Source organism: Hypanus sabinus, chromosome 4 (assembly GCF_030144855.1).
Source record: "Hypanus sabinus isolate sHypSab1 chromosome 4, sHypSab1.hap1, whole genome shotgun sequence".
Lineage (NCBI taxonomy): Eukaryota > Metazoa > Chordata > Chondrichthyes > Myliobatiformes > Dasyatidae > Hypanus > Hypanus sabinus.
Genome location: NC_082709.1, coordinates 20,221,511 through 20,242,881, shown reverse-complemented (window position 1 = coordinate 20,242,881; position 21,371 = coordinate 20,221,511). Strand labels below are relative to the sequence as shown.

General features: G+C 39.9%; 1 protein-coding gene across 2 annotated transcripts in view; it reads left to right on the top strand.

Moving 5' to 3' along the window:
• The window catches only part of galnt13 (UDP-N-acetyl-alpha-D-galactosamine:polypeptide N-acetylgalactosaminyltransferase 13), a 359,051-nt gene extending 338,134 nt beyond the window's left edge, over positions 1-20,917 (top strand). For both annotated transcript variants that reach the window (XM_059966532.1, XM_059966531.1), the window contains exon 12: positions 19,549-20,917. In XM_059966532.1, the coding sequence (XP_059822515.1) occupies positions 19,549-19,689 (141 nt within the window). In that variant the 3' untranslated portion in view covers positions 19,690-20,917. The remainder of the gene's footprint in view (positions 1-19,548) is intronic.
• Positions 20,918-21,371: the final 454 nt, after the last annotated feature.

Sequence of the window (21,371 nt, the reverse complement as noted above, 5' to 3'; positions counted from 1 at the left end):
CCTATCAAATTTCAAGTTGAAATCAATCATATTGTATTCACTGCCTCTTAAAGGTTCTTTTACCTTAAGCTCCCTAATCACCTCTGGTTCATGACATAACACACTATCCAGCATAGCTGACCCCCTAGTAGGCCCAACGACAAACTGCTCTAAAAAGTCATCTCATTGGAATTCAACAAACTCACTGTCTTGAGATCCAATACTAACCTGATTTTTCCAATTGACCTGCATTTTAAAATGCCTATCATAATGTTGTCCTTTTGACACACCTTTTCTATTTCCTGTTTTAATCTATGGTCCACATCCCAGCGACTTCTGGGAGGCCTGTATATAACTGCCATCAGAGTCCTTTTACCCTTGCAGTTTCTTAGCTCAACCCACAATGATTCAACATCTTCCAATCCTATGTCACATCTTCCTACTGATTTGATGCCATTCTTTACTGGGAGAACCACTCCACCCCCTCTGCCTACCTTCCTATCCCTCTGATACAATGTGTATCCTTGGACATTCAGCTCTCAACTACAAACATCCTTCAGCCACAATTCAGTGATGGCAACAACATCATACCTGGCAATCTGTAATAGTGCAACAATATCATCCACCTTGTTTCTTATACTCCGTGCATTGAGAAATAACACTGTGAGTACTGTATTTCTACCATTTTTTGATTCTGCATCCCTTATGCACTGATACTCACCCTGCTGGCTGCAATTTTGTCCTGTCGTCTGCCTGCTCTTCCTGACAGTCTGACTGCACACTATCCTTTCATTTTACCTTCCATCCTATCCTGAGTTCATTCCAATTCCCATGCCCCCTGCCTGATTAGTTTAAACCCTCCCCAACAGCTCTAACAAACCTGTCCATGAGAATATTAGTCCCCCCCAGGTTCAGGTGCAACCCGTCACTTTTGTACAGGTCATACCTTCCCTAGAAGAGATCCCGATGATCCAAGAACCTGAAGCCCAGCCCTTTGCACCAGCTTCTCAACCACACATGAATCTGCCAAATTATCCTTTTCTACCCTCAATGGTGCATGGCTCAGGCAGCAATCCAGAAATTACAGTCCTGGGGATCCTGCTTCTCAGCTTTCTACATAGCTCTCTAAATTCTCTCTTTTGTTTCCTATGTCACTGGTACCAGTACGTACCAAGACATCTGGCTGCTGTCCCACCCCACCAAAATGCAACCTGAGATGTCCCTGACCCTGGCACCTGGGAGGCAACATACCATTCGGGTGTCCCGTTCACTTCCACAGAATCTGACTACTGAGTCCCCTATCACTACTACTTCTCTCTTCTCCCTCTTCCCTTCTGCACCATGGCCTAGGCTCAGTGGCAAAAACCTGGTCTCCGTGGCAGTTCCCTGGGAGGTCATCCCCCAACAGTATCCAAAGTAGTATACTTACTATTGAGGGGAATGGCCACAGGGGTAATCTGCCTATTCACATTTCCACCTCTCCTGACAGTCACCCAGCTACCCACCTCCTGCAACCTCGGGGTGACTCCTTCCCTGTAACTCTAATAGATAGTCTCCTCACTCTCCTGTACAAGCCTAAGCTCATCCAGCTGCTGCTCCAGATTCCTAACACGGTCTTGAAGGAGTTGCAGCTGGATGCACTTCACGGGTGTCCCAGGACTCCAACATCTGGCATGAAGAGTATACATTGGCCATTTACTAAACCAGGTACAAAGGAAAAAAAGGGAATCTTAACAGAAACTTACCCAGAGTAAACGCCTCTTTTGAGCCAATGCTTGACACTCCTACACTCACCACTGGCCTGCTCACAATAGCTGCCCTACTTGTCGCTTCCATATTTTTAGACAAACATTGCTGACCTGCGAGAAACCTCCTAGCTTCTGCCACTCACTGGGCCATCGAAATCACTTCACTGGGTGGGTGGAATATTCATTGCCATGCAGAAACAATGGGAAAATATTTTTTTCTTGGATGGTGTAGTATAATGGATATTGTACATTCAACCAAATTTTCTTTACCAATGAATCATATTACAGAGCACTGATTCGTTCATGCTTGTTTTTGTTAGTACCCAAGAAAGGTTGGGGGATTACTTCATGTTACTCTTTTGTTTGGTCTTTAAGGTTAACTCTGACCTTCCAGTTATCAGTTACTTTGATTTTCTATTCTACTCCATATTTGACCTTCCTACACTGTTCCATCAAGGCCAAAGCTCAACTTCCATCAAGCCATGCCATCTTTTAAGGACTCTGATTATCTATTTGTTACCACCTGAATATTAATTGAGTTTATCTGTCTCTCTATAGTCAGTGGCAGATCTTTAGGGCATTTCCCACTTTTTCAGTTTGATTTGAGTCTCTGCTTCAGGTTTGACCTGCATTTTACAACTTTTATATGGCTCTTGGTTTTCTCTCTCACGCCCTCTCCCTCTCTCTCATTTAGCTCACTGATCAACCAGACAGTTTCAAAAACCCTGATCTCATCTTATCACAGATCCCCTTTGTCCTACACAAAATGCTGTAGGAATTCAGTCACTCAGACAACATCCATAGATGCTGCCTGATTTGCTGATTTCCTTTAGCAGTTTCTGTGTGTGCTCTGGATTTCCAGAAACTAAAAAGACAATACGGGGAGAAAAAATGAGGTGCGAACACAAGCTAGCCAGGAATATAAAGGAAGATAGCAAAAGCTTTTTTAGGTATGTGAAGAGAAATAAGATAGTTAAGAACAATGTTGGGCCCTTGAAGAATGAATTGGGTGAAATTGTTATGGGAAACAGAGAAATGGCAGAAGAATTTAATGAGTACTTTAAATCTGTTTTCACTAAGGAAGACACAAGCAATCTCCCAGATGTATGGATGGGCCAAGGACATAGGGTAACAGAGGAAATTAAACAGATTGACATTAGGAAGGAAACGGTGATGAGAAGACTGATGGGACTGAAGGCTGACAAATTCCCAGGTCCAGATGGTCTGCATCCTAGGGTACTAAAGGAGGTGGCCCTGGAAATTGCAGATCCATTGGTAATCATTTTCCAATGTTCCTTAGTTTCAGGATCAGTTCCTGAGGATTGGAGAATGACTAATGTTATTCCACTTTTTAAGAAAGGAGGGAGGGAGAAAACAGAGAACTATCAACCTGTCAGCCTGACATCGGTGGTGGGGAAGATGCTAGAGTCCATTATTATGGATGAAATAGTGGTATATCTAGATAGAAGTGATAGGATTGGGCCGAGCCAGCATGGATTTACCAAGGGTAAATCACGCTTGACTAATCTGTTGGAGTTTTTCGAAGATGTAACCAGGAAGTTAGACGGGGGAGATCCAGTGGATGTAGTGTACCTCGATTTTCAGAAGGCATATGATAAGGTCCCACATAGGAGATTGGTGGGTAAAATCAAAGCTCAGGGCATCAGGGGGAAGACATTGACATGGATAGAAAACTGGTTGGCAGATAGAAAGCAAAGGGTAGCGGTGAATGGGTGTTTCTCGGAATGGCAGATGGGGACTGGTGCGGTGCCACAGGGCTCGGTATTGGGACCACAACTGTTTACAATTTACGTCAAAGATTTGGATGAAGGCATTGAAAATAACATCAGCAAATTTGCTGATGATACTAAGCTGGGTGGCAGTGTGACATGTGATGAGGATGTTAGGAGTATTCAGGGTGACTTGGATAGGCTGGGTTAGTAGGCAGATACTTGGCAGATGACGTTTAATGTGAATAAGTGTGAGGTTATCCACTTTGGGAGTAAGAACAGGAAGGCAGATTATTATCTGAATGGTGTAGAGTTAGGTAAGGGAGAAATACAAAGAGATCTAGGAGTCCTTGTTCATCAGTCACTGAAGGTGAATGAGCAAGTGCAGCAGGCAGTGAAGAAGGCTAATGGTATGTTGGCCTTTATTACAAAGGGAATTGAGTACAAGAGCAAGGAAATCCTATTGCATTTGTACAGAGCCCTGGTGAGACCACACCTGGAGTATTGTGTACAGTTTTGGTCTCCAGGGTTAAGGAATGACATCCTGGCTATAGAGGAAGTGCAGCGTAGATTCACGAGGTTAATTCCTGGGATGTCTGGACTGTCTTACGTAGAGAGGTTAGAGAGACTGGGCTTGTACACGCTGGAATTAAGGAGATTCAGAGGGGATCTGATTGAAACATATGAGATTATTAAGGGATTGGACAAGATAGAGGCAGGAAATATGTTCCAGATGCTGAGGGAGTCCAGTACCAGAGGGCATGGTTTGAGAATAAGGGGTAGGTCATTTAGGACAGAGTTAAGGAAAAACTTCTTCTCCCAGAGAGTTGTGGGGGTCTGGAATGCACTGCCTTGGAAGGTAGTGGAGGCAATAGGTATCTTATGGATAGGGGAATCAAGGGATATGGGGACAAGGCAGGAACCGAGTATTGATAGTAGTTGATCAGCCATGATCTCAAAATGGTGGTGCAGGCTCGAAGGGCCGAATGGTCTACTTCTGCACCTATTGTCTATTGTTTATTGTCTATTGTCTTGCATTTTCCTGTTGTCCAGTTCATTCCTACCACACCCTCTCTGCAGATTGAAACTGACTTCTCATTTCTACCATTCTAAAGAAGGGACTTTGACTCTTTCAACAGACTATGCTCCATTTACTGAGTGTTTTCTAGCATTTTCTGTTGTTATTTCATTAAGTATTAGATTGAAGAGGTTTTGTTTTAAATGTTTTACAACACAACTCATTTAAATTATTTTCTGTGAGATTGTTGGCTTATTTTTCATAATGTAAAATCTCTTGATTGAATGTGCATGTTTGTGGCTAAAAGAATAAAGCTCAGTTCGCAGTTACACCTGTAAAACTAATTTCCACGTAGAAACCATGGGAAAATACTTTTTTTCTTGGATGGTATAGTATAATTGACATTGTACATTCAACCATATTTTCTTTACCAATGAATTGTCTTGCAGAGCGCTGATTTATTCATGCCTGTTTTTGTAAGTACCAAAGAAAGATTTAACCTTCTATGTATTCTGTCAACGGTAGTGAACACGCTTTGAGGTAGAGTAACTTTAAATGAAACTTGATGCTGATATGGAACAGATCCTTGCAAACATATATTGATATCTAGTTGGAACAAAATAAAACCAAAATATTCCACACTGATGAATGTGCTATGAAATATCATCCCAGTACAAATCCTCCGCAGCTAAATATTGTTCTTTTAACTACTTGTGAGTTATGTGCAGTAAGGCAATTATGAGAATTATTACATTGGCTTTGATTATTTTGACTATATTTTAATGCATTGCACATATATTCATTGCAAAAATGGGAATATTTCCAGAAATTAATGATCAGTTTTAAATCATTATGTATTTAGGGAATTTTGCTTGTAATTGCTTTATGTGAAAAGTACCTGGTACCCTGTCTAGTGCAGATGGGATGGCAGTAAATGAGCTGTTAGAAATATCACAATTACTAAATTAGTAATGGGATGCCGCAAATCCAGTGGTACTGTGGAAATATAATTGTATAGTTAACACAAGTTTTTGCTATTAAATACTAACCACATACTTGGTAAAGGATTTTCTATGGTTTTGTGATATCCTTTATCTACTTAATGGAAAATTGGTTCTAAGTACAACTGTGTTCCTAAGATCAATGTTATCTGTAAATGCAGATCCTCCCTCACTTAAGTAATTTTGTTGTTTTTACTCGGTGTTCTTCCACTATTTCCAAAACTTTGCATGCTAACTGCTGTGCTAACTGCTGTGCAAAACCTGTTTTTTTTTCCAGTGTTAAGATCTTGTCTACTGGCTCACACCCACTCCTCAATTCAACCTGGGATTCATATAGCAAATATTGCGCACCATGTTTAAAAGTGTAATGGCCTCCAGAAAGAGAATTGTCTCTCAGTAGGCAAATAGTCTGTAAACATGTGAGGAAGTTTTTTTATCCCAAGATACTGGGTTTATGTTTTACCTGTGGTACATGGAGAGACACAGGGTGGGGCAGTGAAGGAAATGAATCAATTCTGTACAAACCAGACCCTCTGTTTTTCACCAACGCACAAGCAAAAACCAGGAATCACCCAGCATGGTTTTACAGACACCTGGTGTTGCAAGGCCATTTCTAGAGGGAAAAGCTATGAAAAATTGATTGGCTTAGCAATATTGGGCCTAAATATATAGTGGCACAGTAGAGTAGTGGTTAGCACAGCTATGACACAGTCCAGGCAACCAGGGTTCAATTCCTGTCGCTGTCTGTAAGGAGTTTGTACATTCTCCCATTACGTGAGGTTTTCTTCTGGGTGCTCTGGTTTCCATTCACAATCCAAAGGGGTACTGGCTCGTATACGGTATTGTAAATTACCTCGTGATTAGGCTCAAAGAGACTGTAGGGCCTACTCCATTCTGTAGCTCAATAAATTAAAAAAGAATTATAAAAAATTAAACAAGGTAACTTATCAACTTGGTTCTCTACGCTTCTAAAGCTGCTGTTGTGCTTATTCATTCTGTTCGTTATAATTGGTTTAGAGTTGCATCATATTTCTGCATCCTCTAGCTTTTCACTTTCTCTCTTGTTACACAGAAGCACCTGTTTCTTCATGTAGCTAGCCACTTATGCTTAGCAGCTAGGAAACTGGACAATGGAATGTATGTTCCAGCTGCAGAGAGCTGTACTGACAGCCCTTCGCACCTGTGGATTCTAAGGAACTACAGTCGGCAAGAAGTATTCAGGAATGTTTATTACAGCCCAACTGATTATTTTCCTTAACATTTCATAAGCTGCAGAGGTCAGTAATTTAATAATCTCTTGTAAAGTTGTGTTGTAGCTGATTAGCAAGTGTGGTTGTAGTACTAAATAGAATTATTGTGTGCTTTGTTTGTAGTGGTATTTTGTTGTTTGGGCAGAACTGATTCACATTAGGAACTGTTGGTTGGCAGAAACTAAATCGCTGAGTGACTCTGGCTCCATTCTTAAATGCTTGCTTTCCATAAACCTCCAATTCCTAATATTCGACAAGTTTTATTCCATTTAATGGGACTTCAAATCGCCGTTTATCAAATGATATTGTCTTTATTTAAAGCACTTAGAATTGACATATATTAAGGCAGCATTCCTGCAGCTATACAGATCATTAGTTACAGAGAATAAAGGATGTTCTGTTTCAAATTACATTTCCAGTTTGTGTGTTTGCTATGGCCTACGTTCCACAGCAGGCTCTTGTTGTACACTGTTCTTGATGCTGAAAGATTAGCAAAGTAAAAACTTCCTTTGTAACTTTCTGTGAAGGTAAAACAGAAGAACGTTGAAACAAGAGAGAGCTATTTAGCCCTATTGTGTTACAGTTCAGTGAGATGGTGGCTAGTTGCTGAATAAACCCTTACACCTACCTTTCTCCCCAAGTAAATAGAACATAGAATTCAATAGCCCTTTGACCTTTGTGCTGACCTTTTAACCCACTCCAAGACTAAGCTCAGAAGCAGAATCAGAATTAGATTTAATATCACCAACATGTGAAATTTGCTGTTATGTGGCAGCAGTACATTACAATACATAATTAAAAAGTGATATTACAGTCAATATACTGTTAAATTAAATAAGTTATGCAAAAAAAGAGAAAGAAAGTAGTGAGGTAGTGTTCATGAGTTCAATGTCCATTCAGAAATCTGATGGCAGAGGGGAAGAAGCTATTCTTGAATCATTGAGCATGTGTCTTCAGGCTCCTGTACATCTTCCCTGATGGTAGCAATAAGAAGACGGTATGTCCTGGGTGATGGGTCTTTAATGATACACGCTGCCTTTGTGAGCCATCGCTCCTGGAAGACATAATGGATCCTGGGAAGGTTATTGCCCATGATGGAGCCAACTGAGTTTACAATTTTCTGCAGTTTGTTTTGATCCCGTACAGTGCACCACCCCCCCCCCACCCTGCACCATGTGGTGATGCAGCCAGTTAAAATGCTCTCCACATATATCCTACATAGCCTTCCATTTGTTTACATCCATGTGCCATCAAAGAGACTCAAAGTATTTATATCTAAGAGTGTGTAACAGAAATTAATCAAAATGAGTTTAACATTGCACTAGTTACAATTTGTGGGAAACTTCCAAGTTCCCACCGTGCTCTTTCTATCACAGTGTTTCTTTATTTTACTCTAAATAGGCCAGGCTCTAAATTTATGTCACCTTGACTGTATTTGCCAAACAGCAGAAATAAATTCTCTCCAAGCACCTCCCCCCCTTCTCTAATACACGAAAACTCTGATAATCAGCAGTATAGTTGATGCAAGATCCAGAGGGTTTGGCACCTAGCTTGTTGGCTGCTAACATCAGGCTCTCTTTAACTTACGGGGTCCGCCATTCCCCCACTCCCTTTAATCCACTGTGTTTACTGAGAATTTATTATGCTTCTGTGTAACACCTAAAAAACAGGAGTTGTATATCAGAAGAACTTCAGAATTACAGAAAGTATAGGAAGATAAAGGTTTGTATGTTAAGTGCAAGAGAGTAACTACAGAAAGAGTAGAGCCCATTACCAACCAATTTATCAATTTGTTTTAGTAGCCAAAGGATTTAAGTAAGGCTTTCAATAAATACTTCTCATCTGTATTCACTAAAAAGGACATTGTAGCTAGAGAGTCGTGCTAGGCTTTAATGAGAATCAAGATCCCAGGGCCTGACAATATATCCCAGATTGCTGGCATCTTCGATGCTTCTCCCTATACGTGCTGCCTGGCCTGCTGTGTTCCACCAGCATTTTGTGGGTGTTGCTTGAATTTCCAGCATCTGCAGATTTCCTCGTGTTGGATCTAAAATTAGTTTGGTTTTAGGAGGCAGAAAGTGATGGTGGAGGCTTTTTTTTTGAAAGGCTGTGAACAGTGATGTGGCACGGACTGATGCATCTACATTAATGGTTTGGATATAAGTAGAGGTATGATAAATAAGACAAGATTTGGTTTTAGTATAGATAGCAGAGAGGATAATCTTAGGTTACTGAAAGATATTGACCAGTTGATAAAATGGGTAGAACAAATGGCAGATGGAATGATGAGTGCATTTTGGCCCAAGGATTTCTGAAAATGCTAACACAACCAGATTGAGTGGTGAAGGGAGCATACAAGAGCTGATTCCTAAAACTTGAGACTGTGGAGGTTATAATACAGATTTATAAACCACTGGAATTCGGCATATAGTTCTGGTCACCTCACTATAGGAAGGATGTGATTATAATGGAGAGAGTGCAGAGGAGATTCAACAGGATATTGCCTGACATGGAGTGATGGAGGATTTGATAGAGTTCGGGAACTGGAACACAATCCCGGAGGAGATGGCAGAAGCACGTGGCCTCACAATATTTGAGTACCTGGATGGGCACTTGAATTGCCAAGGTTATGGATCAAGTACTGGTAAGTAGAATCAAGTGAGCCGTAAGACATGTTTCTGTACTTTGGGTGGCAGGGTGAAGATACATTCCTACTAAAGGAGGTGTAAGGCACCCCTTTCCTCCGCTAGCCTGCAGGTCATCCTTGGGCAAGGTTTAACAGCTGCTTAGCCCCCTCTCTTACCCTCCCCCCACCCCCCGATCAGGGTAACGTGAAGCCATGAGAGTAGTTGGTGGATGGTTGTATGAGCAGCTGGTGCATATCACATGTCCTGGTTATGAGAGTCGTAGATAAGACCATGATCACCCACGTCATACGACATGGCACGTAGTGATCTGCACTTTATGAAATTCAGTTTGTGTTTTAGGAAAAGGTCTTTTTGAGTGTGGAATATGAAACTCTTGATCATATGGTGTCATGAAGTTGATCATGTTGATAAAGTATATTAAATAGGAAGCCAGATTTACAATTATGGAGAGAAAGAATGGAAGGATATACTAAAAGAATAAATGAAATAAATTGGGACAAGATTCTTGGTGGACATAAATATTGGTACAGTTACTTTGGTAATTCTTTGTTTGAAATGCATTGTAAAACAATCATGTCTTCCATTAAAGCAGGGGTTCCCAACCTTTTTTTGTACTATCAACAATACCATTAAGCAAGGGGTCCATGGACACCAAATTGGGAACCAGTGCCTTAAAATATACATTTACAAAATTTTGTCATCACTCCAGTATCTCATAAGGTACATAAATAGAAACTGTTATTTTCTGGTCCTCTAGGTTTCTGCCTCTTTACATTAGTCCTTTGGTTAAACAGATTGGGGGAAAGGCTTATTATTTTGCATTCAATGCTGCATTTCCTGTCCTTTAGGATTTCTATAATTCGGTATCCAAATACTGTATGTTTTTCTCACCGGGCTTCTGTGAGATCCAGTTCTGCTCCTGAAGTCTGCAGTTCCCAACTCCACTTGCTTGATTTCCTATTGGCTCAACATTTGCTTACATCACGTTATTTGGTCTTGCATCTTCATGGTTATGTTTTTGAGTAACATTGCATTTGCAGCTCATGTTATTGATGATTTACCTCTACATGCCTTCTGGGATCCTTGAAGTATCATTATCAGCCTGATCACAATCCTTCAGTAATATTCATTCAAAGGAAAATTAATCAAAACTTAACTGCTGAATTGCCTTTTTTATTTTCTCTCTTTATTAAGTAATTGACCTTCAAAGGAAATGATTCCTCCACCAAATTAAAACTGTAACAAAATAAGGAGAGACAGTGCCATTGAAAGAGTTAGATAGAGCTCTTAAAGATAGCGGAGTCTAGAGATATGGGGAGAAGGCAGGAATGGGGTACTGATTGTGGATGATCAGCCACAATCACATTGAATGGTGGTGCTGGATCAAAGGGCCAAATGGCATACTCCTGCACCTATTGTCTATTAGGATTGCAAGTTCCAGGGCTTGGGCTGAATGGAAATCGCTGCAGTACTTCCATCCTCAGATCTATACAGAACTAAAACTGCTGTTGAATATATTTCCACTCTTATTTAAGTCATGCAATTCTGGTCATAACCTTCTTCAAAACTATAAACTAATTCCAATTCCACTCTTTTCCCAACTAGCTTAAATCTCAAACGTTACTGACCATTCTTCGTAGTGGAAGTAGTTTCTTCTTGTATACTCAATTAAGCCCCATCAAACCTGCTCAACTACTGGTTTATTTTCTGTAATCTAAAGAGAACACACCAGCCTTTCATGGCAGTCACAAAACAAAGACCCTTTTCATCTTTAGTACCATTCTATTAAATACCTTCTGCACTAACACTAGAACTTTGACATTTTCCTAATGCACCATCAATAACTCACTCTGAGACGTAAAGGTGAGATATCGGCTTTTATTGACTGGAAGAAGGAACAAGCAGTGAGTGACCACCATACTACATCCTGGAGACTGAGAGGCCGGGCTCAGACCTCCATCACCTTTATACAGGGGTCTGTGGGAGGAGCCACAGGAGCAGTCTGCAGGGGGCGTGTCCAGACAGGTATATGTAGTTCACCACATCTCCACAACTTGTTCTGCTCAGAGTTGTACACAGCGTTCCAGTTGGGGCCTATCTAGTGACTTGTAAGTTGCAGCATATTTTCCTTGAATTTTATAAAGCCAAATATTCCACACTTGTTTCCCGTGATCTTTTTGCTATTTTGCCTTCTTCAAAGATTTATGTATGTATTTATTAATTTCATTTATTTCCTCCCCCCCCCCTTTTAATACTATCACTTTTGAATTACTTCTCATTTGTTCTTTTGAAATGCATATTACATTTTCTGCTGGAAGTTTCACCTGTTATGCCTACTTGCTTTATGTTACTATAGTATAACCGAGATGATTAAAGCATTGGATCTGTCAAAATCTGGTACACATCTGAGATAACAGAGCTGACAAACAATGGGAAATATGGTGTTAACAGAAAGCACATTTAAAGATGTCGAAGATTCTTTGTTGCATCTTTCTATTGATTGTCCTAATCGTGCTTAAATACATAACAGATTTAAGGTTACATATGCATGGAATTGTACCTTGAATGACATCCAGTTTCTAAGCATATTTCCCTACCAATTGAAATTGACTTTGAAATGGCACAAACCTAATATGTGCTAATGTAAATCAATACATAGCTAGCTGTTAACAACACTTATTCTTAGTAATTGACATTTTAAAGATTCTAGAATTAGGATGTTGGTTCAGAAAGTCAAGGGGTTATTTAAAGAGGGGTTCCAAACATTTTTTAATGCTGTGGACCCCTACCATTAGCCAGAGGGTTTGTGGGCCTAGGTTAGGAATCCCTGATTTAAAATGACTTGAAACTTGCTCAGTGTCATTAGTGTGTGCTTTACACCTGTGAACCTTGTGCAAGCAGCTTTGGCCTTTCACAGGGTAGGTTGCAATTGTAATGTTGCCCATGAGTGCAAAGTGTTGCATTTTGGTGGAATTGTGCGCACCCTTTCCAATTCCATACTGTTATGGTCAAAATGGCAAATTTCACTTTGTATTTGATGTTAGTGATAGTTGCCAATAATTTTTGTTTCTGGGTCTCTGAAGAGTTATTTACAAATCTCCAAAATACATAATGTAATTTGCTTATTCATGTTTTGGGGATTCAAAATGTCATTGACTCATTCAGCCTCAGATCGACGTTCTAGTTGGCAACACAGGAATTCAAATGACTTTTTTTAATATAAATACCTCCTGATTGATTTTAAACAACTCATCTTAGACTTCATCTGCAGGAGACGACCAAGGATCTGCAGATTTCCATAACTTTCTACAAATTTTATAACATTTTACAAGCTTAAATAACAGACATAAATATAACTCAAGTACCCCAGCCTGTTGGAACCAGAACATTGTTGCCTTATTACTAAGTAATAAAATTCCCCACTGTTCCATTCATTGCAGAGTGGCGTGGTATTTTTCGGAAAAGATTGGTCATATAATTGGCTGACAATGAATGGTGCCATAAAATTTAAAACTACAATAAATTAAAAATAAAAACACAAAATCCTGACAGAACTCAGCAGGCCAGAGAGCATCTATGGGAGGAGGTAGTGACGATGTTTTGGGCTGAAACCCTTCATCAGGAGTCTTCGCTAACGAGTTTCCTAGTTAGTATAGTGGTTAGTATCCCCACCTGTCACGTGGGAGACCGGGGTTTAATTCCCCGACGGGGAGCCACTCCCGATGAAGGGTTTCGGCCTGAAACGTCGTCACTATCTCCTCCCACAGATGCTGTCTGGCCTGCTGAGTTCTGCCAGCATTTTGTGTTTTTATTTATCTCCAGCTTCTGCAGATTCACTCGTGTTGCTAATAAATTAAAAATGATGCTCAGATACTTAACATTAACAAATTGCAAAGTGTTAATAAACAAGTGGTAATGTCTACTAGCAGTCTTCTCCCAGAGCTGGATAGTAGGCATTAAATGTTATTAAAGGAGCAACAACAGATCTTTCCTTAGAATTCATCTTAATCCAAAATCTAGGCAAACTTTGCAACTAAAATTTATCTACCAGAAAGTGTCGTATCTTGGTCCATACAGAAATATCTCAATACCACCCGTGTATCCGACTATCACTTCTGATAAACCAAAGGTAAGAAAGCACATGATCAATAGTTTCTAAAACCACCTGTCCTGTATGATTGTCTTACTCCCAGACCTCTTGTCTAGTTGTCTCATGCAATCTATTTGTTTAGTGAATGCTTTAATTACTATTGCAATGGCCCTGTATTTCTAATTTCTACTTGTTTCTCTGGGTCCTAATAGTCTTATCTTGTACTTCTGTTACCAGACCAGATTTACTTAGTGGGGTGTAAATACAATAGTTTACACTAAACTTTTATAATGTAAATATTCAAATTAACCTTGCAGGCCATGACCCTGCATCAGATGCTTCAAAAGTGAAGTTTAAGGAGCATGAAAGAAAATTAGTTAAGGGAAAAATAAATTGCTTTTTTCTGCAAATTTTCCTCCATTATAAAAGTTGTTAGGTCTTGGTAAACAGATTATTAAGTATTTTATGTACAGCTAAAAACTTTCTGGAATTTTTGGGAGACAATTTGATCACAATATCACTACATTCTGAGAAGGGATTAAAAATATTCAGGTATTTGTCTGTTGATAAAAATGATTGCCTTTCAAGGTATGCATGGATTTGTAGTGCAAGCGTTCCTTTGGTGTTCAGGCATATTTGGTATATTTTGTACTCTTTAAAAACATATTAGTGGATTAGATTCTGGTCAGTGGATTTGACCTGAAGCCAAGCCTCAGAGCCTGTGATGCCAGACTAACGATCCGACCCTGCATGTGGAAGTGTGCAGCCTGTGGAATAACTGCTTTTGAACTGCTTTAGATGTCTTGGAAGGACATTCGGAAATATTTATAAAAAAGAAACATTGAATTTAACGTTTTTTGTATTATGAACCTTTCATCAGAACTGACCAGTTCTTTCTCTCTTGACAGTTGCTTCCTGGCATATAGAGTGTGGACTGGATTCTCTTAGGTCAAATTTTGATTAATTGCAAAATTTCGTATTTCACTGTTCCAGTATTATTTCATTACTCAATCTATCTTCGTCTTTTCCAAACAGATCATTTGTAGTTAAAATTCTTCCTCGCTCTCATTAAGCCAGCATCGCTACCACTTGCATCAATCATTTTGTCCTTTCTCCCCACTCTAACATGGGCATCCGTTTTATTGACGTCTGCTGCTTAAAATGTGGATTTATGTTTTCCTAGTTCTGACCTGACATATTAATTAACCGTTTCTCTTTAAACAGATGTTATGGGAATGACTGACTGTTCCCAGTGTTTTTGTTTTAGTTTAAGTTTTGGATTTCCAGCATTTGCAGTTTTGATTCTTTTTCCTCAAGGGGATGGTCTATATTCAGGAATTTGTCCTGGCCGCAAGCCAGGTGTCTAAAAAAGAAACAGAGGTATGGATTCTCAGTAGTAGATGGGGGTCACAATTTAATAATCCATTCTTGAAGACAGCACTTCCAGCCATGCAGCACTCACTCAGTGTCGCACTGGTGTATCAGTGTAAATTTTTCTGTTCTGAATTTCTCAACATTTTTAAACCACAAACTTCAGTTTTAAGTTCCCAGTGATACATATCAGGATAATTCCATGAATGTATGCTTTTGGCACACAGCTTTGTTTTCCAATCATTTCACATCTGGTAAAATAAATGTAGAGAAAAATGGGATTTGAGGTATATTAATTAACATACTTCTTAAGCTCCTTTGAGACGTGTAGACAAAGAAAAAGCAAATATTGACATATCATCCATTCAGAATTACAGTGCACTTGACACAAATCAAAGCAGTTCTAATGTGCATCTAAAAATTGCTTACATTTTTTTATGGTCTAGCTACCTTGATTCTGAAACATATTAAAAATATTGGAAATCCTTGCTAGTGCTGTGTTAGAACAATAATCATTAAATATTAGTATTTTGAAATTGTATATATAAATTTTACCTGGTACTTGTATACATTTCAGGTAAGTGTATCATCTTTATATTTGATTGTATATGGATGATGAATGAATGACTCGGACATTACACTTCAAGCCTCAGATTGATTTTCTTGGCTCAAGGGTTATGTGGATTAGGTAACAAAATTGAGTTAATGACCATGTTCTTACTTGGAGTCTGAGGGTCTTGCACTCATGTGGACTCCCCTAATTGCAGTGATATTTCGATACTTTCTGAAAAATCTGAGATCACTTTTTGGAGGGGAAAACTAAAATAAGAAAACAAATTCAGTTCAGAATGCAGTTAGGTGTTATTGCTGTAGCATAGCAGATGAAGCTTTCTGCTGCAGTTAAAAAGGCTCCAAATATAACCTTTAACTTGCCATTTCAAGTATTGTAACGCTGAGATTAAAAATTCTGCTGCTACTTCCAATGTCAGCCTGATATTAGAATATTGAACAGTACATGTCCTTCGGTGCAGAACTTTAAGCTAAACTCTTACCCTACTCCAGTATCAGTCGAAAGCTTCCCTCCCATATAGTGCTTCAATTTTCTTTCATCCATGTGCCTATGTAAGAATCTTTTAAATGTCACTAGTGTTTCTGTCTGTGTTAAAAGAAACCTTACTATACCTTTGATATCCCCACCTATATGTACCTTCAATCACCTAAAACGCATGTCCTGGTGTATTAGCCATTGCCACCCTAGGAAAGTAGCACTGGCTGTCCACTCTACCTATGCTTCTTATCTGATACATATCTATTAAGCCTCCTCCCATCTTCCTATGCTTCCAAGAGAAAAGTCCCAGCTTGCTCAATCTTCCCTCATAAGATTTGTTCCAATCTAGGCAGCAGCATCTTCTGCATCCTCTAGAAAACTTCCACATCCTTCCTATAATGAGGTGACCAGAACTGAACACAATACTTAGAGAGTGGTCTAACCAGAGTTCTATTGAGTTGTGATATTACCCTGTGACTCTTGAACTCAGTCGCCCAGCTAAAAAAGGCCAACACACCACATGTCAACTGAGCCATCCTATCAACACTTGGCAACCCTGGATTGAACCTCATCTGCCAGTTTTCAGCCCAGCTCTGCATCCTGTCAATGTCCAGATGCCTTCTACACCATTCACAACACCACTAACCTTGGTGTCATCTGCAAACTTGCTAACTCACACTTCCACTTTGTCATCTAAATTGTTTATAAAAAGAACAGGGTCCCAGAGCAGATCCCTGTGGAATACGACTAGTCACGCAGGCAGAATACGCTTGATCTGCTACCACCCTCTGTTTTCTGTTTGCAAGCCAATTCTGAATCCAAGCAGCCAAGTTTCCCTAAATCCCCCTCCTCCTGACTTCCTGAATGGGCCTACCACAAGGAACCTTGTTGACTGCCTTAAACACCACGTCCACCTTCATCAATTTGTTTTATTACTTTCTCAAAAAAAAACCAGTCAGGCTCGTGAGGCATGACCTGCCTCTCATAAAGTCATGCTAATATTTCTAATGTGTTGGCGCATGGCCTAGTGGGCAAGGCATCAGACTAGTAGCCTGAAGGTCACTGGTTCGAGCCTCAGCTGAGGCAGCGTGTTTGTGTCCTTGAGCAAGGCACGTAACAACACATTGCTCTGCGACATCGGTGCCAAGCTGCTTGGGTCTAGTGCCCTTCCCTTGGACAACATTGGTGGCGTGGAGAGGGGAAGGCCTGCAGCTTGGGCAGCTGCCAGTCTCCCATACAACCCTGCCCAGGCCTGCACCCTGGAAACTCCAGGCGCAGATCCATGGTCTCTCGAGAGCGACTGATGCCACCACCAATATTTCTAATCAGATGATGCTCCCCAAATGCTTGTATGTCCCATCTCTAAGAATCCTCTCTCGCATTTTATCCATCACTGATGTAAGACTTGCTGGATTATTCATTTTATCTTTCTTGAAGAGAGCTAAAAGGAAATCCCTCATGTTTCTGTTACTACTCCTGTGGCTCATGAGGATGCAAAGATATCTGCCTATGGTGCAACAATTTCTTCCCTCGCTTTCAGTAGTAACTTGGGGTATATCCTGTATGGTGCTGTATTTAGTGACAGAGTAACTGGACCTTCCAGCCCAGAGTTTGTGCCACCAATTACACCCCTGTGACTACTGGAGCATAGAACATTGACGAGTACAGGCCCTTAGGCTCATGATGTTGTGCCAACATTTTAACCTGCTCCAAGATCAATCTAACCCTTCCCTCCCACAGAGCCCTCCACTTTTCTTTGATTCATGTGCCTATCTAAAAGTCTCTGAAATGATCCTAATGGATCTACCTCTACCACCATCCCTGGCAGCACATTTCACACACCCACCAATCCCTGTGTTAAAATATAACTACCTCTCATACTTACAATTACTTTAAAATTATGCCCCCTCGCATTTGCCATTTTTGCCTTAGGAAAAAGTCTCTGGCTGTCCACTCTATGTCTCTTATCAGCTTATATACTTCAAGTATATCACCTAACCTATACGTCTTTGGAGAGTGGGAGGAAATCTCACATTCACAGGGAGAATGGACAAACACCTTACAGACAGCAGAAGTGAAACCACGTTGTTGATGCTGTAATAGCTTTACGCTAGCATGTACACTGCCATACCACCTGCAATATATCTTATTTATTCTAATCTTCTCCAAATGTTACAATACTGTTTTTCTCAACCTCGTCATGCTGCAGCACATTAGCCTGTAAGAATACTTGTTTCTTTTTCCTGACTAAATGTTCTACCTTTCTTGTCAAGCATGATTCCTTCACCCACTGTCTTTCCCCTGCCTCAATGGGACCAACCCCACATTGGTGTTTCCTAAACAACTTCCACATTTTTTAATTAAGAGTGCCAAACAGGTCCTTCCAGCACAATGAGCAGCAGCAATCAGCAACCCACCTATTTAACCCTCGCCTCACCACAGAGACAGTTTGCAATGACCAATTAACCTACTAACTGGTGCGTCTTTTTGCTGTGGGAGGAAACCCAGCAGAAACCCATGTGCTCACGGGAAGGATGTACAGACTTCTTAAAGAGGACGCTGGGACTGAACTCTGTACTCTGATGCTCCACCCTGTAATAGGGTCAAGCTTGCAGCCACCTTTGCGCCCCAAACCCTATTTCTTTTGTACATTTCTCAGAGTACATCTGTTCCTAGTTTACATTCCCAAGCACTTGCTTTATGCCATCATAATTAGCCCTTTCCTCAATTAAATACTTCCCTATACTATGTGCTCCTATCCTTATCTAAGGCTATGCTAAAGGTCAGGGAGTTGTAGTTATTTGTCTCTGAAATGATAGCCCACCATGAGGTCTGTCATCTGACCAGGTTCATGGCTTAGTATGGCTTATCTTCTAGTTCGCTTGTCCACATACTGTGTCAGGAATCCTTTCTGGACACACCTAAATCCTCATGGCCCATCTAATCCTCTTGCACTAAGGAGCTGCTAATGAACATTATCAAAATTGAAGTCACCCATGGCAACAAAGCTGTTATTTTTGCACTTCTCCAAAATCTTGCCTACTGATTTGCTTATCAGTGACCCTGTTGCTATTGGAAGGCCTATAGAATACTCCCAGTATAGTGATTGCTTCCTTCCTGTTTCTGACTTCCATTTACATTGATTCAGTAGACAATGATACCATCCCTGATTATTAATCTCATTCCTACCTCTTTCAGCGCTTTCCCTGACCCTTTTGAAACCTCTAAACCCAGAACATGCAGCAGATATTCCAACACTATTTGCTGATCTGTCTTGGCTCCTAGGCTAACGACAGCCAATTTTAAAATCTAACTTTTCAATTTTATCCAGGATTTTTGACCAACGTCGTCCAGCCCTTCACTCAGACCTATACTCATTAATGTACACATTCCTTTTTGAGTAGCTCCACCACCGATGCCATTCCTTCAGCTTTCTGGACTAAAAATTACGGAATTTCCTCCTTAACCATTTTGACACTTGCTGAAATTTCCCTGTTTAATCAGGCATCTGGCCATGTATCAGACAATCTTTTTTTTGTTCAGTACCAAAAGTCACCCCTCCTTTCAAGTTCCTTGTGACTTTGTTAAATGCATTGTAATGAATTTAATGTAGATTCTGCATCTTGTCAGCTCATTGGTTTCTTCTTTTTATTTCTGTCCACCAGAGACTTACACTACGGCATGTAAATAGTAACCAGTGTCTGGATGAGCCATCTGAGGAAGATAAAATGGTTCCTACCATGAGGGACTGCAGTGGAATCCGATCCCAGCAGTGGCTGCTCCACAACATGACCCTGAGTGTTTGAGGATGGAAGAAGCTCCGTGGATCAATTCCATTGGCGTTCCAGCTTTTAATACAAAATCCACAATGAACTCCTGACTGTTGATGGTCCTGAGTGACTAAAACAAATTTTGGAAGCTTTTTGACTGAGTGGTTGAAAGCCTATTAGGCATTGCTCATATCTCAATATGGCATGTCATGTGCCCACACTTAAATTGCATTTACTTTGGGAGAAAGCACATTGCAGTCTATAAATAGCATGATGCGTGCTGTTGCTAATACTATAAAACACTTGAAATGAATCAGTTGACTTAAATCCTCGGTCTTCTAAGGAAATGCACTGAAAATCAGATTACCCAATAATGTCATTACAGATTCACCCGGGAACGACTATGTGGTCAGATGCCTTAAAAATAATAGTTCAAATAAATTAAACGTATTTTTGAGAGCAAAACTGAAATCTAATTACTGTTAAAATGTTTGAATCAATCCTTAAATTAAGTCAACATCTTGTTTGCTACTTTGCTTACACTACGGATTTATTGTGACAATACATTATCAAGAAATATAACAATATCATGGTGATTTAACAAAAGGGAGAGTTGTTACAATTCACAGTCCATTGCTGAACTTATCAAATATTCAAAGTAGTGTAGAAAACAGTTCAAATTGCATCTCAATATCAATTAAATATCAGAAACTACTTACTGAGAATATTCAAACATCAGAGCATAGATTATTGGATGAGAAAATATCAGAATATATCATTGACGGTTTTATATTTTTAAGCGAGATCCCTATTTGGAGGTTGTAAATGTTAGCATTTACCAACAATTTTTAACATTTAATTTTGAAATAACGTAAGAATTTTAGATGAATAAAATGTTATAAAAGTGAATACTGATGGGTCGACATACTGCAGATATTTTAAGTGACATTATTAGCAATAGATATTAAGTGAAATAATCCTTATTTTGTTTGATGCTACTTTAAGTCTAAATTTGGGATGTTTATGATGTAACTGGCTTCATCTTTGTTTAGAGTTGGTTGAAAACAAAGGGCATAATGCTGCTTCAAGCTATAAAGCATGAGTAAACCCACTTAGTACCACACCACAACTAGGAAAACCTGGCCAGTATTCATAACATGGTTGCTTCTTCGGGAATATGCTCAAGATGCTGTTGCATACTTTGCTGTAAATTAAGCTATTTGTACATTTTTTTGTAGAAATTAAATTATATGAAAAATCAAAATGGTTTTAATCTTTAACGTGTAACAAATTACATAGAGTGCTTATAGAACACAGCTACTTCTGATCTCTTGCATTTCATTCTGCGTCCCTCTTCCCCTTCCTCCCCCTCAATTTCACTGATCACCCCTGATAGGAGGAGTGATTGATAAGTTTGTGGCCTAAGGTAGAAGGAGTCAATATTAGAAAATCTAGCACATTTATTTTGCAACATAGTCCCCTCCTACATGTACACACTTAGTCCAGTGGTCGTGGAGCACACGGATCCCTTCTTGGACCTCCTGAAGTAGTCCACCGCATGGGGTGGTAAGTTTGCGGCCTAAGGTAGAAAGAGATGAGTTATTAACTTCAAACTTAATGCATTTTCATTCAGAGTTGACCTGCACGTGCATGCAATGAGAGCTGCATAACTCATCTCCTTCTACCTTAGGCCACAAACTTATCAATCACCCCTCATA